Consider the following 18,618-nt stretch of genomic DNA (forward strand, 5'->3'; position numbering starts at 1 on the left):
GGCTCCCTAGACCCACCAGCCTGTCAGTATAGTGGGCTCCCTAGACCCACCAGCCTGTCAGTATAGTGGGCTCCCTAGACCCACCAGCCTGTCAGTATAGTGGGCTCCCTAGACCCACCAGCCTGTCAGTATAGTGGGCTCCCTAGACCCACCAGCCTGTCAGTATAGTGGGCTCCCTAGACCCACCAGCCTGTCAGTATAGTGGGCTCCCTAGACCCACCAGCCTGTCAGTATAGTGGGCTCCCTAGACCCACCAGCCTGTCACTATAGTGGGCTCCCTAGACCCACCAGCCTGTCAGTATAGTGGGCTCCCTAGACCCACCAGCCTGTCAGTATAGCGGGCTCCCTAGACCCACCAGCCTGTCAGTATAGTGGGCTCCCTAGACCCACCAGCCTGTCAGTATAGCGGGCTCCCTAGACCCACCAGCCTGTCAGTATAGTGGGCTCCCTAGACCCACCAGCCTGTCAGTATAGCGGGCTCCCTAGACCCACCAGCCTGTCAGTATAGTGAGCTCCCTAGACCCACCAGCCTGTCAGTATAGTGGGCTCCCTAGACCCACCAGCCTGTCACTATAGTGGGCTCCCTAGACCCACCAGCCTGTCAGTATAGTGGGCTCCCTAGACCCACCAGCCTGTCAGTATAGCGGGCTCCCTAGACCCACCAGCCTGTCAGTATAGTGGGCTCCCTAGACCCACCAGCCTGTCAGTATAGCGGGCTCCCTAGACCCACCAGCCTGTCAGTATAGTGGGCTCCCTAGACCCACCAGCCTGTCAGTATAGCGGGCTCCCTAGACCCACCAGCCTGTCAGTATAGTGGGCTCCCTAGACCCACCAGCCTGTCAGTATAGTGGGCTCCCTAGACCCACCAGCCTGTCAGTATAGTGGGCTCCCTAGACCCACCAGCCTGTCAGTATAGTGGGCTCCCTAGACCCACCAGCCTGTCAGTATAGTGGGCTCCCTAGACCCACCAGCCTGTCAGTATAGCGGGCTCCCTAGACCCACCAGCCTGTCAGTATAGCGGGCTCCCTAGACCCACCAGCCTGTCAGTATAGTGGGCTCCCTAGACCCACCAGCCTGTCAGTATAGTGGGCTCCCTAGACCCACCAGCCTGTCAGTATAGTGGGCTCCCTAGACCCACCAGCCTGTCAGTATAGTGGGCTCCCTAGACCCACCAGCCTGTCAGTATAGTGGGCTCCCTAGACCCACCAGCCTGTCAGTATAGTGGGCTCCCTAGACCCACCAGCCTGTCAGTATAGTGGGCTCCCTAGACCCACCAGCCTGTCAGTATAGTGGGCTCCCTAGACCCACCAGCCTGTCAGTATAGTGGGCTCCCTAGACCCACCAGCCTGTCACTATAGTGGGCTCCCTAGACCCACCAGCCTGTCACTATAGTGGGCTCCCTAGACCCACCAGCCTGTCACTATAGTGGGCTCCCTAGACCCACCAGCCTGTCAGTATAGTGGGCTCCCTAGACCCACCAGCCTGTCAGTATAGTGGGCTCCCTAGACCCACCAGCCTGTCAGTATAGTGGGCTCCCTAGACCCACCAGCCTGTCAGTATAGTGGGCTCCCTAGACCCACCAGCCTGTCAGTATAGTGGGCTCCCTAGACCCACCAGCCTGTCAGTATAGTGGGCTCCCTAGACCCACCAGCCTGTCAGTATAGTGGGCTCCCTAGACCCACCAGCCTGTCAGTATAGTGGGCTCCCTAGACCCACCAGCCTGTCAGTATAGTGGGCTCCCTAGACCCACCAGCCTGTCAGTATAGTGGGCTCCCTAGACCCACCAGCCTGTCAGTATAGTGGGCTCCCTAGACCCACCAGCCTGTCACTATAGTGGGCTCCCTAGACCCACCAGCCTGTCAGTATAGTGGGCTCCCTAGACCCACCAGCCTGTCAGTATAGTGGGCTCCCTAGACCCACCAGCCTGTCAGTATAGTGGGCTCCCTAGACCCACCAGCCTGTCAGTATAGTGGGCTCCCTAGACCCACCAGCCTGTCAGTATAGTGGGCTCCCTAGACCCACCAGCCTGTCAGTATAGTGGGCTCCCTAGACCCACCAGCCTGTCAGTATAGCGGGCTCCCTAGACCCACCAGCCTGTCAGTATAGCGGGCTCCCTAGACCCACCAGCCTGTCAGTATAGCGGGCTCCCTAGACCCACCAGCCTGTCAGTATAGCGGGCTCCCTAGACCCACCAGCCTGTCAGTATAGCGGGCTCCCTAGACCCACCAGCCTGTCAGTATAGTGGGCTCCCTAGACCCACCAGCCTGTCAGTATAGTGGGCTCCCTAGACCCACCAGCCTGTCAGTATAGTGGGCTCCCTAGACCCACCAGCCTGTCAGTATAGTGGGCTCCCTAGACCCACCAGCCTGTCAGTATAGCGGGCTCCCTAGACCCACCAGCCTGTCAGTATAGTGGGCTCCCTAGACCCACCAGCCTGTTAACCAAACCACATGTCTGCTCTGAGGAAGCTCTCACAGGCTCTTTTAGATGGGTTTTAAAACTGGCTCAAGTCCTGAAGGTGAACAGGTATAATGGTGCAGTGGTCAGTCCTGAAGGTGAACAGGTATAATGGTGCAGTGGTCAGTCCTGAAGGTGAACAGGTATAATGGTGCAGTGGTCAGTCCTGAAGGTGAACAGGTATAATGGTGCAGTGGTCAGTCCTGAAGGTGAACAGGTATAATGGTGCAGTGGTCAGTCCTGAAGGTGAACAGGTATAATGGTGCAGTGGTCAGTCCTGAAGGTGAACAGGTAGAGAGCCAGAGAGAATGGCGGACGTCTTACGGGCTCCTGATCAATTGTGCTATTTTGTGTCTTTTTTTTGCGCTGATCTTAACTTTTTTGTACATAATGTTTTCGCCATCGTCTCCTATGACTGAAAAGAGCTTCTGGACACCAGAACAACTATTACTAACCTCCATCTGGACTTCTACTTCAATGACTCGGAGGCGAAAGACATATTGATTATCGCGGACCAGGGCCCAAACCCGTGACACTGGAAGAAGGAGACGACGGAGCTATAGAGGCCAGCGTGCGGGACACCTGACGAGACAGATAAATCGCCTCTACCCTCCGTTCTATTGGCAAACGGGCAATCACTGGAGAATAAACTGGATGAGCTTCTCTCTGAGTCGTGGCTGAACAAGGACATGGTAAATATAAATCTATCTGGACAGAACGGCTGCGTCGGAAAAGCTCAGAGGAGGGGGTGTGTGTCTTTTTGCTAACAACAACTGGTGCGCGATCTCTAAATATTAATATGTCTCGAGGTTCTGTTCGTCTGAGTTAGAATACCTCATGATAACCTGTAGACCACACTATTTTTTCGTAGCTGTCTATTTACCACCACAAACCGATGCTGGCACTAAGACAACACTCAAAGACCTGTATAGGGCCATAAGCAAGTAAGAAAATTATCATCCAACGCAACGCTCCTAGTAGACTTGGGCAGTATACCGTATATACCGTATACCGGGGTATTTGGAAAAAGCCACAGGATGGTTTTTCAACACCGTCAATACCGTTTCCACGTTTTTCTATACATTTTAATATTTGTAGCTACTTTTTAAGTAAACACCTGCAGTCAACTTGTGCAATACGTTAGGAGATAAAGAAGATTGGATTCTTCATTTCAGCTGTCACATTATTATCTAGCTTACCGGTAGTCCCCAGTCACGTGTCATGTGGTGTTTGTTTACAAGCACACAACAACGAGAGCCCAGAGCCCTGTGGGTCACTCACTGTCGTGCAGCACGCGCCATGTGATCTAATTACAGGATGGAATTCACAACTAAATGTTTACCAGCTAGATATCTTAGAACTATACTGAACAAAAATATAAACGCAACATGCAACAATTTCAAAGATTTTACTGAGTTACAGTTCATATAAGGAAATCAGTCAATTGAAATAAATTCATTAGGCCCTAATCTATGGATTTCACATGACTGGGAATACAGATATGCATCTGTTGGTCACAGATACCACAGATACCACAGTATTTATGCATAGTCACTTTAACTCTACCCACATGTACATATTACCTCAACTAGCCGGTGCCCCCGCACATTGACTATGCAACGGTACCCCCCTGTATATATAGCCTCCCTACTGTCACTTTATTCTATTGTATATATAGCCTCCCTACTGTCACTTTATTTTTTACTTCTGCTCTTTTTTTTCTCAACACTTTTTTGTTGTTGTTTTATTCTTACTTTTTTGTTTAAAATAAATGCACTGTTGGTTAAGGGCTGTAAGTAAGCATTTCACTGTAATGTCTGCACCTGTTGTATTCGGCGCATGTGACCAATAAAATTTGATTTGATTTGATTTGATTTGATACCTTTAAAAAAAAGGTAGGGGCGTGGATCAGAAAACCATTCAGTTTCTGATTTGACCACCATTTTCCTCATGCAGCGCGACACATCTCCTTCACATAGAGTTGATTAGGCTGTTGGTTGTGGCCTGTGGAATATTGTCCCACTCCTCTTCAATGGCTGTGCGAAGTTGCTGGATATTGGCGGGAACTGGAACACGCTGCCGTACATGTCGATCCAGAGCATCCCAAACATGCTCAATGGGTGACATGTCTGGTGAGTTTGCAGGCCATGGAAGAACAGGGACATTTTCAGCTTCCAGGAATTGTGTACAGATTCTTGCGACATGGAGCCGTGCATTATCATGCTGAAACATGAGGTGATGGCGGTGGATGAATGGCACAACAATGGGCCTCAGGATCTCGTCACGGTATCTCTGTGCATTCAAATTGCCATCAATAAAATGCAATTGTGTTCATAGTCCGCAGCTTATGCCTGCCCATACCATAACCCCACCGCCACAAAGGGGCACTCTGTTCACAACGTTGACGTCAGCAAACCGCTAGCCCACACGACACCATACACGTTGTCTGCGGTTGTGAGGCCAGTTGGACGCACTGCCAAATTCTCTAAAACGACATTGGAGGCGGCTTATGGTAGAGAATGGCAACAGCTCTGGTGGACATTCCTGCAGTCAGCATGCTAATTGCACGTTCCCTCATAACTTTAGACATCTGTGGCATTGTGTTGTGTGACAAAACTGCACATTTTAGAGTGGCCTTTTATTGTCCCCAGCACAAGGTGCAGCTGTGTAATGACCATGCTATTTAATCAGCTTCTTGATATGCCACACCTGTCAGGTGGATGGATTATCATGGCAAAGGAGAAATGCTCACTAACAGGGATGTAAACACATTTGTGCACAACATTTGAGAGAAATAAGCTTTTTGTGCGTATGGAACATTTCTGGGATCTTTTATTTCAGCTCATGAAAAATGGGACCAAGACTTTACATGTTGCGTTTTATTTTTTTGTTCAGTATATTAAGTTAACTGTCTAAAATGTGCTAAATGCTATGCAGTTGTGCATTTGGTTTGCTAATTTAGTATCTAGTTAGCTATTAGCTAAATGGTAAGCTTCTTCCAAAATCAAGCATTCACTTGGTAACAGCAGAGAATCCACTCCTGGATCAAGAGCATTGCTGGCTAGTATTCGTTTTGTGCATGCAGCAAACTGTGTGTGTGGCATTTTTTGTGCCTTCGGAAAGTATTCAAACCCCTTGACTTTTTCCACATTTTGTTACGTTACAGCCTTATTCTAAAATTGATTAAATAGTTTTTTTCCCTCATCAATCTACACACAATAGCCCATAATGGCAAAGCAAAAATAGGTTTTTAGAAATAGTTGCTAAAGTATTCATCCCCCTTGGCGTTTTTTCCTATTTTGTTGCATTACAACCTGTAATTTAAATGGATTTTTAATTTGGATTTCATGTAATGGACATACACAAAATAGTCCAAATTGGTGAAGTGAAATGAAAAAAATAACTTGTTTCAAAGAATTCAAAAAATGTGTTTTATGGAAAAGTGGTGCATGCATACATCCCCCATATGTATTAATCATTATCCCCCATACAGTGGGGGAAAAAAGTATTTAGTCAGCCACCAATTGTGCAAGTTCTCCCACTTAAAAAGATGAGAGAGGCCTGTAATTTTCATCATAGGTACACGTCAACTATGACAGACAAAATGAGAATTTTTTTCTCCAGAAAATCACATTGTAGGATTTTTAATGAATTTATTTGCAAATTATGGTGGAAAATAAGTATTTGGTCAATAACAAAAGTTTCTCAATACTTTGTTATATACCCTTTGTTGGCAATGACACAGGTCAAACGTTTTCTGTAAGTCTTCACAAGGTTTTCACACACTGTTGCTGGTATTTTGGCCCATTCCTCCATGCAGATCTCCTCTAGAGCAGTGATGTTTTGGGGCTGTCGCTGGGCAACACAGACTTTCAACTCCCTCCAAAGATTTTCTTTGGGGTTGAGATCTGGAGACTGGCTAGGCCACTCCAGGACCTTGAAATGCTTATTACGAAGAAACTCCTTCGTTGCCCGGGCGGTGTGTTTGGGATCATCGTCATGCTGAAAGACCCAGCCACGTTTCATCTTCAATGCCCTTGCTGATGGAAGGAGGTTTTCACTCAAAATCTCACGATACATGGCCCCATTCATTCTTTCCTTTACACGGATCAGTCGTCCTGGTCCCTTTGCAGAAAAACAGCCCCAAAGCATGATGTTTCCACCCCCATGCTTCACAGTAGGTATGGTGTTCTTTGGATGCAACTCAGCATTCTTTGTCCTCCAAACACGACGAGTTGAGTTTTTACCAAAAAGTTCTATTTTGGTTTCATCTGACCATATGACATTCTCCCAATCCTCTTCTGGATCATCCAAATGCACTCTAGCAAACTTCAGACGGGCCTGGACATGTACTGGCTTAAGCAGGGGGACACGTCTGGCACTGCAGGATTTGAGTCCCTGGCGGCGTAGTGTGTTACTGATGGTAGGCTTTGTTACTTTGGTCCCAGCTCTCTGCAGGTCATTCAATAGGTCCCCCTGTGTGGTTCTGGGATTTTTGCTCACCGTTCTTGTGATCATTTTGACCCCACGGGGTGAGATCTTGCGTGGAGCCCCAGATCGAGGGAGATTATCAGTGGTCTTGTATGTCTTCCATTTCCTAATAATTGCTCCCACAGTTGATTTCTTCAAACCAAGCTGCTTACCTATTGCAGATTCAGTCTTCCCAGCCTGGTGCAGGTCTACAATTTTGTTTCTGGTGTCCTTTGACAGCTCTTTGGTCTTGGCCATAGTGGAGTTTGGAGTGTGACTGTTTGAGGTTGTGGACAGGTGTCTTTTATACTGATAACAAGTTCAAACAGGTGCCATTAATACAGGTAACGAGTGGAGGACAGAGGAGCCTCTTAAAGAAGAAGTTACAGGTCTGTGAGAGCCAGAAATCTTGCTTGTTTGTAGGTGACCAAATACTTATTTTCCACCATAATTTGCAAATAAATTCATAAAAAATCCTACAATGTGATTTTCTGGATTTATTTTTCTCAAAATTTGACTGTCATAGTTGACGTGTACCTATGATGAAAATTACAGGCCTCTCTCATCTTTTTAAGTGGGAGAACTTGCACAATTGGTGGCTGACTAAATACTTTTTTCCCCACTGTATGTATTCACCCCCTTTGCTATGAAGCCCCTAAATATGATCTGGTGCAACCAATTACCTTCAGAAGTCACATAATTAGTTAAATAAAGTCCACCTGTATGCAATCTAAGTGTCACATGATCTGTCACATGATCTCAGTATATATACACCTGTTCTGAAAGGCCCCAGAGTCTTCAACACCACTAAGCAAGGGGCACCACCAAGCAAGCGGCACCATGAAGACCAAGGAGCTCTCCAAACAGGTCAGGGACAAAGTTGTGGAGAACTACAGATCAGGGTTGGGTTATAAAAAAATATCAGAAACTTTGAACATCCCACGAAGCACCATTAAATCCATTATTAAAAAATAGAAAGAATATGGCACCACAACAAACCTGCCAAGAGAGGGCCGCCCACCAAAACTCACAGACCAGGCAAGGAGGGCATTAATCAGAGAGGCAACAAAGAGACCAAATATAACCCTGATGGAGCTGCAAAGCTCCACAGCGGAGATTGGAGTATCTGTCCATAGGACCACTTTAAGCCGTACACTCCACAGAGCTGGGCTTTACGGAAGAGTGGCCAGAAAAAGGCCATTGCTTACAGAAAAAAATAAGCAAACACGTTTGGTGTTCGCCAAAAGTCATGTGAGAGACTCCCCAAACATATGGAAGAAGGTACTCTGGTCAGATGAGACTAAAATTGAGCTTTTTGGCCATCAAGGAAAACGCTATGTCTGGCGCAAACCCAACACCTCTCATCACCCCGAGAACACCACCCCCACAGCGAAGCATGGTGGTGGCAGCATCATGCTGTGGGGATGTTTTTCATCGGCAGGGACTGGGAAACTGGTCAGAATTGAAGGAATGATGGATGGCGCTAAATACAGGGACATTCTTGAGGGAAACCTGTTTCAGTCTTCCAGAGATTTGAGACTGGGAATGAGGTTCACCTTCCAGCAGGACAATGACCCTAAGCATACTGCTAAAGCGACACTCAAGTGGTTTAAGGGGAAACATTTAAATGTCTTGGAATGGCCTAGTCAAAGCCCAGACCTCAATCCAATTGAGAATCCGTGGTATGACTTAAAGATTGCTGTACACCAGCGGAACCCATCCAACTTGAAGGAGCTGGAGCAGTTTTGCCTTGAAGAATGGGCAAAAATCCCAGTTGCTAGATGTGCCAAGCTTATAGAGACATACCCCAAGAGACTTGCAGCTGTAATTGCTGCAAAAAGTATTGACTTTGGGGGGGTGAATAGCTATGCATGCTCAAGTTTTTTTTTTTTCCTTTTCTTATTTCTTGTTTGTTTCACACCAAAAAATATTTTGCATCTTCAAAGTGGTAGGCATGTTGTGTAAATCAAATGATACAAGCCCCCCAAAAATAAATTTTAATTCCAGTTTCTAACTGTCCTCTGATGTCCTCTGCCACTGCATCCCAGGACAGCACAGGCATGAAGGTATCTTTCCAACTGTCCTCTGGTGTCCCGGGATGGCACAGGCATGAAGGTATGGAAATCTGGATGCCGCCCAACCCAGCGCTCCTAGTGGCCGGTGACAGAAAAACTGAAATCCGTTTGACCTAATTTCTACCAGCATGTCACCTGTGAAACTAGAGGTGAAAGAAATTCTAGATCACCTATACTCCACATATGGAGACGCACGCATACAAAGCTCTCCCTCGCCCTCCATTTGGCAAATCTGACCATAACTCTATCCTTCTGATTCCTGTTTACAAGCAAAAACTCAAACAGGAAGTACCAGTGACGCGCTCAATACAGAAGTGGTCCGATGAAGCAGATGCTAAACTACAGGACTGTTTCGTTAGCACAGACTGGAATATGCTCTGGGATTCATCCAATGGCATTGAGGTGTTTACTACACCAGTCACCGGCTTCATTAATAAGTGCATCGACGACGTTGTCCCCACAGTGAACGTACGTACATATCCCAACCAGAAGCCATGGATTACAGGCAACATCCGCACTGAGCTAAAGGCTAGAGCTGCCGCTTTCAATGAGTGGGACACTAATCCGGACGCTTATAAGAAATCTCGCTATGCCCTCTGATGAACCATCAAACAGGCAAGGTGTCAACACAGGACCAAGATCAAAATCCTACTACACCGGCTCTGATGCTCGTCGAATGTGGCAGGGCTTGCAAACTATAACGGATTACAGGGAAACCCAGCCGCAAGTTATCCAGTGACGCGGGCCTACCATACAAGTTAAATACATTCTATGCGCACTTTGAGGCTAGCAACACTGAACTATGCATGAGAGCACCAGCTGTTCCGGACGACTGTGTGATCACGCTCTCCGTAGTAAGACCTTTAAACAGGTTAACTTTCAAAAGGTCTCAGGGCCAGATGGATTACCAGGATACATACTCAGAGTCTGACCAGCTGGTAAGTGTCTTCACTGACATGTTCAACCTCTCCCTGACCCAGTCTGTAGTACCTACATGTTTCAAGCAGACCACCATAGTCCCTGTGCCCAAGAACACCAAGGTAACCTGTCTAAATGACTATCACCCCCTAACACTCACATCTGTAGCCATGAAATGCTTTGAAAGGCTGGTCATGGCTCACATCAACACCATCATCCCAGACACCCTGGACCCACTCTAATTTGCCTACCGCCCCCACAGATGAGATTCTTTCTTCCAGAGCTGACTCAAATACGTTGTTGTATTTCTTTACATTTGGGTTTAGGAATTTTTTTTATGAACTGCTCCCAAATGCTCTGTGTGACCACCTGTCAACGTGGCTGGAATAGACATTCTACCAGCCAATGGCAAAATCTACCAGCATTTGGCTGGTGTTAATTAGGGGGCTCCTGAGTGGCGCAGCGGTCTAAGGCACTGCATCTCAGTGCTATAGGCGTCACTACAGACCAAGTGGCGCAGCGGTCTAAGGCACTGCATCTCAGTGCTATAGGCGTCACTACAGACCAAGTGGCGCAGCGGTCTAAGGCACTGCATCTCAGTGCTTGAGGCGTCACTACAGACCAAGTGGCGCAGCGGTCTAAGGCACTGCATCTCAGTGCTATAGGCGTCACTACAGACCAAGTGGCGCAGCGGTCTAAGGCACTGCATCTCAGTGCTTGAGGCGTCACTACAGACCGAGTGGCGCAGCGGTCTAAGGCACTGCATCTTAGTGCTTGAGGCATCACTACAGACCCCCTGGTTCGATTCCAGGCTGTATCACAACCGGCCGTGATTGGGAGTCCCATAGGGCGGCGCACAATTGGCCCAGCGTCGTCCGGGTTTGGCCGGTGTAGGCCGTCATTGTAAATAAGAATTTGTTCTTAACTGACTTGCCTAGTTAAATAAAGGTTAAATAAAACAATAAAAAATATCCCACCCCGTTTGGGACGCAATCTGCTTCTAGGAACAGGGCAGGACAGAGCGATCTAAATGGTGATGTGTTTGGTTTTCATGACAACGGACAAGGTTCCCTACCCTTAACACCTCTGGCTACAGACAGACTTCCAGGGGTGAGAATGGCTCTTTTAGAGCTGATTGAGAAGAAGGATACATATACGACACAAAAGACAAATGTCTAACAGAGCCTCTGTATAACTATCATGTATCAGTGTTTAAAACAAACAGCATCTAAGATAAAAAAATAGACATTGCCTCAGCATGTGGTATATTAGAATATAAATGCCTGTGGTATACGGTCTGATATGACTGTCAGCATTCAGGACTCGAACCACCCAATTTATACTTAAGCAATAAGGCCCGAGGGGGTGTGGTATATGATCAATATACCACGGCTAAGGGCTGTTCTTATGCACAATGCAATGCAGAGTACCTGGATACAACCCTTAGCCGTGGTATATTGGCCATATACCACAAACCCCCGAGGTGCCTTATCGCTATTATAAACTGGTTACCAACGTAATTAGAGCAGTAAAAATACATGTTTTGTCATACCCGTTGTATACGGTCTGATATACCATGGCTGTCAGCCAATCAGCATTCAGGGCTCAAACCACCCAGTTTATAGTAGAATATGAATGCCTGTGTGCTTGCGCAAAGGTGTGAGCGACTTAATGCAGTGGTATGAATAATTTGCATATTTTCAAAGCTCATACATTAACACAGCTAACACTTCTACTCTATGTCGAAAATGTCAAATCGTTCATACTCACAGGGTACTCTGTCACAACCCCTTTGTAAACTTCCAGGAATTCCTCTGCATTGGCCCGGTCCATGTTAAACTGTGAGTAGAGAAGTCAAAACCGTACAATCAGTAACTGACTGCAACTCAAAGATATACAAACTAATAACAAAACTGACTTGATTTGAGTTGAAGTGAAACGTAGAAATGCGTCACTTGAGACCCTTTTTCAAATGATTTCTGTGAATGTGGAGTGTACATATGGCAATGGTTAGATGGTTAAATTAGTTAGACTGGGGATGATGTGACCTTTATCAGTAGAGGACATGGAGGACATTTTATTTCAGTGTTTCTACAGCCACACCAATGTCTATCTGTCTCTCTCACCGTTACAATGCATGTACAAAACCAGATGGTTGATAAAGGATGAACATGTCTATGATGCTGCAGGTCAGACCCCAGTTGAGACATTGACTATGCATCAGACCACTGTTCATTCTAACTTTAAGCATCAGCATCAGTTGTCAGAGCAGCTTACCGATCACTGCACCTGTACACAGCCCATCTGTAATTAGCCCACCCAACTACCTCATCCCCATATTGTTATTTATTTTGCTCATTTGCACCCCAGTATCTCTATTTGCACATCATCTCTTGCACATCTATCACTCCAGTGTTAATACTATTGTAATTATTTTGCACTATGGCCTATTTACTGCCTTACCTCCATAACTTACTACATTCGCACACACTGTATATATATTTTCTGTTGTATTTTTGACTTTATGTTTTGTTTTACCCCATATGTAACTCTGTGTTGTTGTTTTTATCACACTGCTTTGCTTTATCTTGGCCAGGTCACAGTTGTAAATGAGAACTTGTTCTCAACTGGCTTACCTGGTTAAATATTGGTTAAATAAAAAATAAATAAATACATTCTGTCTGGTTTATAGTATCATTAGGGCTGTGATGGTCTTGGAATTTGAGGTTACGGTAAATGGCCAGGCCAATGTACACGGTCACCGGCATTTGTTTGTTTGTTACATATATATATATTTTTTTATACAAATCCTATTTCGACGCACAATACCATTCAAACAAAGTCCGATGGGTTTTCTCCCAAACCCTGCTGCTGCAGCCATTCGATGGCCATAATGAGGGACATAATGTAGCTGCTGAAAACTTTACAAGATTCAATCACGACAGGAGCATTATTAAAGGAGGACAGGAGCATTATTAAAGGAGGACAGGAGCATTATTAAAGGAGGACAGGAGCATTATTAAAGGAGGACAGGAGCATTATTAAAGGAGGACAGGAGCATTATTAAAGGAGGACAGGAGCATTATTAAAGGAGGACAGGAGAATTATTAAAGGAGGACAGGAGCATTATTAAAGGAGGACAGGAGCATTATTAAAGGAGGACAGGAGCGTTATTAAAGGAGGACAGGAGCGTTATTAAAGGAGGACAGGAGCATTATTAAAGGAGGACAGGAGCATTATTAAAGGAGGACAGGAGCATTATTAAAGGAGGACAGGAGCATTATTAAAGGAGGACAGGAGCATTATTAAAGGAGGACAGGAGCATTATTAAAGGAGGACAGGAGCGTTATTAAAGGAGGACAGGAGCATTATTAAAGGAGGACAGGAGCATTATTAAAGAGATGGAGACCAGACTGGGCTACTATGGGAAACTTTATGAATGGAAATATGGAGAGAATCAGCGAACTCACACACACGCACACGCACACACACACTCACACGTACACACACACGCACGCACGCACGCACGCACGCACACGCACACACACTCACACGTACACGCACACACACACACACACACACATACACACACACTCACACGTACACGCACACACACACACACACACACTCACACACACACACACACACTCACACGTACACGCACACACACACACACACACACACACACACACACACTCACACGTACACGCACACACACGCACACACGCACGCACGCACGCACGCACGCACACATACACACACACACACACACACTCACACGTACACGCACACACACACTCACGCACGCACGCACGTACGCACGCACGCACACACACACACACACACACAGACACAGACACAGACACAGACACAGACACAGACACAGACACAGACACACAGACACAGACACAGACACACAGACACGCACGCGCACACACACACACACACACACACACACACACACACACACACACACACGCACACACACACACGCACACACACACACACGCACACACACACACCCGTTAAAAGCACTCGTTAACCAAAGCCACCAGCGTACAGTGCCTTCAGAAAGTATTCATACCCCTTGACTTATTTCCCCATGTTGTTGTGTTACAGCCTGAATTCAAAATGGATTCAATATATATTTTCTCTCACCCCACACAATACCCCAAAATGACAAAGTGAAAAAACATGTTTTTAGATATGTTTGCAAATTTATTGAAAATTAAATACAGAAATCTCTCATTTACATAAGTATTCACACCCCTGAATCACCTTTGTCAGTGATTATAGCTGTGAGTCTTTCTGGGTAAGTCACTAAGAGCTTTGCACACCTGGATCGTACAATATATGCACATATTATTAAAACAATTCTTCAAGCTCTGTCAAGTTGGTTGTTGATCATTGCTAGACAGCCATTTTCAAGTCTTGCCATAGATTTTCAAGCCGATTTAAGTCAAAACTGTAACTAGGCCACTCAGGAACGTTCTATGTTGTCTTGGTAAGCAACTCCAGTGTAGATTTGGCCTTGTGTTTTAGGTTATTGTCCTGCTGAAAGGTGAATTTCTCTCCCAGTGTCTGGTGGAAAGCAGACTGAAGCAGGTTTTCCTCTAGGATTTTGCCTGTGCTTAGCTGTATTCAGTTTATTTTTATCCTAAAAAACTCCCTAGTCCTTGCCGATGACGAGCATGCCCATAACATGATGCAGCCACCACTATGCTTGAAGATATGAAGAGTGGTACTCAGTGATGTGTTGTGTTGGATTTTCCCCAAACATAACGCTTTGTATTCAGGACATAAACTTAATTTATTTTCAGTTTTCCTTAAGTGCCTTATTGCAAACAGGATGAATGTTTTCGAATATTTTTATTCTGTACAGGCTTCCTTCTTTTCACTCTGTCAATTAGGTTAGTATTGTGGAGTAACTACAATGTTGTTGATCCATCCTCAGTTTTCTCCTAATTTTCTGCTATCACAGCCATTAAACTCTGTAACTGTTTTAAAGTCACCATCCCTGAGTGGTCCTCTCCGGCAACTGGGTTAGGAAGGACACCTGTATCTTTGTAGTGACTGGGTGTATTGATACACCATCCAAAGTGTAATTAATAACTTTGCCATGCTCAAAGGGATATTCAATGTCTGTTTCTTTATTTTTACCCATCTACCAATAGATGCCCTTCTTTGCGAGGCATTGGAAAACCTCCCTGGACTCACTGATCGACTGAGGGACCTTACAGATAATTGTACTGTATTTATACTCCAAACTCCGACATTGCTTGTCCTAATATTTCTATATTTCTTAATTCCATTATTTTACTTTTAGATGTGTGTATTGTTGTGAATTGTTAGATATTACTGCACTGTTGGAGCTAGGAACACAAGCATTTCGCCACACCCCACAATAACATCTGCTAAACATGTGTATGCGACCAATAACATTTTATTTGATATCGTCCAGGACCGGGCCTGATGAGCATTGACTAGTCTATAAATTAAGAAAAGATTCCGTATCAAATTATACCATGCCGGGTTGAAGAGGACTGGCCCATTGTCCATTTCACACAACATTAGCCCATTTATAGTCCTCAGAGCCAGAACAACCTTGTCCACTGCTGTTGAATAATTATTAATGAATAGTCCGACACATCCAACCTTTTTAAAAGAAGACAGATTTATTTATTAACTAGTAAGCAATGGAAACGTGCATCGTAGAAAAGAAAGTCCACATATTTGTTTTACTACAGTGCCATAGTCTGTAGCGTTCTACACCAGAGGACATCAGAGGACAGTTAGAAAGAGGAGGTGTAGAACGTTTAAAAGACATACTAAAGTTAGCAAAACAATTGGATATAATCATTAGTAAACACTCCAGGAGTGTTCATGAATTATTCAACAGCAGTGGACAAGGTTGTTCTGGCTCTGAGGACTATAATGCTGTAATGTGTCCAATGGAAAATGGGCCAGTCCTCTCCAACCTGGCATGGTACAGTGGCTTGCCAAAGTATTCACCCCCCTTGGCATTTTTCCTATTTTGTTGCCTTACAACTTGGAATTATAATTGATTTTTGGGGGGCTTGTATCATTTGATTTACACAACATGCCTACCACTTTGAAGATGCAAAATATATTTTATTGTGAAACAAGAAAAATAAAACAGAAAACCAGAGTCAATACTTTGTAGAGCCACCTTTTGCAGCAATTACAGCTGCAAGTCTCTTGGGGTATGTCTCTATAAGCTTGGCACATCTAGCCATTGGGATTTTTGCCCATTCTTCAAGGCAAAACTGCTCCAGCTCCTTCAAGTTGTATAACAATCTTTAAGTCATACCACAGATTCTCAATTGGATTGAGGTCTGGGCTTTGACTAGGCCATTCCAATACATTTAAATGCTTCCCCTTAAACCACTCGAGTGTTGCTTTAGCAGTATGCTTAGGGTCATTGTCCTGCTGGAAGGTGAACCTCCGTCCCAGTCTCAAATCTCTGGAAGACTGAAACAGGTTTCCCTCAAGAATGTCCCTGTATTTAGCGCCATCCATCATTCCTTCAATTCTGACCAGTTTCCCAGTCCCTGCCGATGAAAAACATCCCCAGAGCATGATGCTGCCACCACCGTGCTTCACTGTGGAGATGGTGTTCTCGGGGTGATCAGAGGTGTTGGGTTTGCGCTAGACATAGCGTTTTCCTTGATGGCCAAAAAGCTCAATTTTAGTCTCATCTGACCAGAGTACCTTCTTCCATATGTTTGGGGAGTCTCCCACATGCCTTATTTATTTCTTTAAGCAATGGCTTTTTTTCTGGCCACTCTTCCGTAAAGCTCAGCTCTGTGGAGTGTACGGCTTAAAGTGGTCCTATGGACAGAAACTCCAATCTCCGTTGTGGAGCTTTGCAGCTCCTTCAGGGTTATCTTTGGTCTCTTTGTTGCTTCTCAGATTAATGCCCTCCTTGCCTGGTCCGTGAGTTTTGGTGGGCGGCCCTCTCTTGGCAGGTTTGTTGTGGTGCCATATTCTTTCTATTTTTTAATAATGGATTTAATGGTGCTCCGTGGGATGTTCAAAGTTTCTGATATTTTTTTTATAACCCAACCCTGATCTGTACTTCTCCACAACTTTGTCCCTGACCTGTTTGGAGAGCTCCTTGGTCTTCATGGTGCCGCTTGCTTGGTGGTGCCCCTTGCTTGGTGGTGTTGCAGACTCTGGAGCCTTTCAGAACAGGTGTATATATACTGAGATCATGTGACAGATCATGTGACACTTAGATTGGACAGGTGGACTTTATTTAACTAATTATGTGATTTCTGAAGGTAGTTGGTTGCTCCAGATCTTATTTAGGGGCTTCATAGCAAAGGGGGTGAATACATATGCACGCACCACTTTTCCAAATAAAAATCCATTTAAATTACAGGTTGTAATGCAACAAAATAGGAAAAACGGCAAGGGGGATGAATACTTTTGCAAGGCACTGTATAATTTTATACGGAATCTTTTCTTCCAACTCTGTCCATCACTCCCTCCCTTCTGTGTCCCTGTCATTTTAACTGTCTTGATTCTTTTTGTATTCTTTGTTTAGTTGTTTTGTTTTGCCTACATAGAGCTTTGAGATTTCTCTGTAATCAAATGTGCTACACAAATTAAAATAATTTGGATGCACAGGGCCAGGGCCCCTCCCAGAAGAGCAGAGAAGAGAGGACAGCCTCTGGCAGAGCTATGAAAGGTCACTGATCTCAGCAGTGAATGTACGGTGTTGATTGATCAGGACAGCCAGGGTCACTCTAGATCTCACTAAAGCAGTACAGAATGCCCTGAGATCCAATGTAGTAGAGCTGCAGAGACTAAATGGAGTAGAGCTGCAGAGACTAAATGGAGTAGAGCTGAAGAGACTAAATGGAGTAGAGCTGCAGAGACTAAATGGAGTAGAGCTGAAGAGACTAAATGGAGTAGAGCTGAAGAGACTAAATGGAGTAGAGCTGAAGAGACTAAATGGAGTAGAGCTGAAGAGACTAAATGGAGTAGAGCTGCAGAGACTACATGGAGTAGAGCTGAAGAGACTAAATGGAGTAGAGCTGAAGAGACTAAATGGAGTAGAACTGAAGAGACTAAATGGAGTAGAGCTGAAGAGACTAAATGGAGTAGAGCTGAAGAGACTAAATGGAGTAGAGCTGCAGAGACTAAATGGAGTAGAGCTGAAGAGACTAAATGGAGTAGAGCTGCAGAGACTAAATGGAGTAGAGCTGAAGAGACTAAATGGAGTAGAGCTGCAGAGACTAAATGGAGTAGAGCTGAATAGACTAAATGGAGTAGAGCTGAAGAGACTAAATGGAGTAGAGCTGAAGAGACTAAATGGAGTAGAGCTGCAGAGACTAAATGGAGTAGAGCTGCAGAGACTAAATGGAGTAGAGCTGCAGAGACTAAATGGAGTAGAGCTGAAGAGACTAAATGGAGTAGAGCTGAAGAGACTAAATGGAGTAGAGCTGCAGAGACTAAATGGAGTAGAGCTGCAGAGACTAAATGGAGTAGAGCTGCAGAGACTAAATGGAGTAGAGCTGAATAGACTAAATGGAGTAGAGCTGCAGAGACTAAATGGAGTAGAGCTGAATAGACTAAATGGAGTAGAGCTGAAGAGACTAAATGGAGTAGAGCTGAAGAGACTAAATGGAGTAGAGCTGAATAGACTAAATGGAGTAGAGCTGAAGAGACT

The 18,618-nt window shown here is 45.2% G+C and overlaps 1 protein-coding gene across 3 annotated transcripts in view; it reads right to left on the reverse strand.

Moving 5' to 3' along the window:
- Positions 1-18,618, reverse strand: part of nme7 (NME/NM23 family member 7) — a 133,811-nt gene that overhangs the window by 35,230 nt on the left and 79,963 nt on the right. For all 3 annotated transcript variants that reach the window (XM_084172012.1, XM_084172011.1, XM_084172010.1), the window contains one exon: positions 11,691-11,759. In XM_084172012.1, the coding sequence (XP_084028138.1) occupies positions 11,691-11,759 (69 nt within the window). The remainder of the gene's footprint in view (positions 1-11,690; positions 11,760-18,618) is intronic.

The sequence above is a fragment of the Coregonus lavaretus genome, assembly GCF_964263955.1.
Source record: "Coregonus lavaretus genome assembly, chromosome: 11".
Taxonomy (NCBI): domain Eukaryota; kingdom Metazoa; phylum Chordata; class Actinopteri; order Salmoniformes; family Salmonidae; genus Coregonus; species Coregonus lavaretus.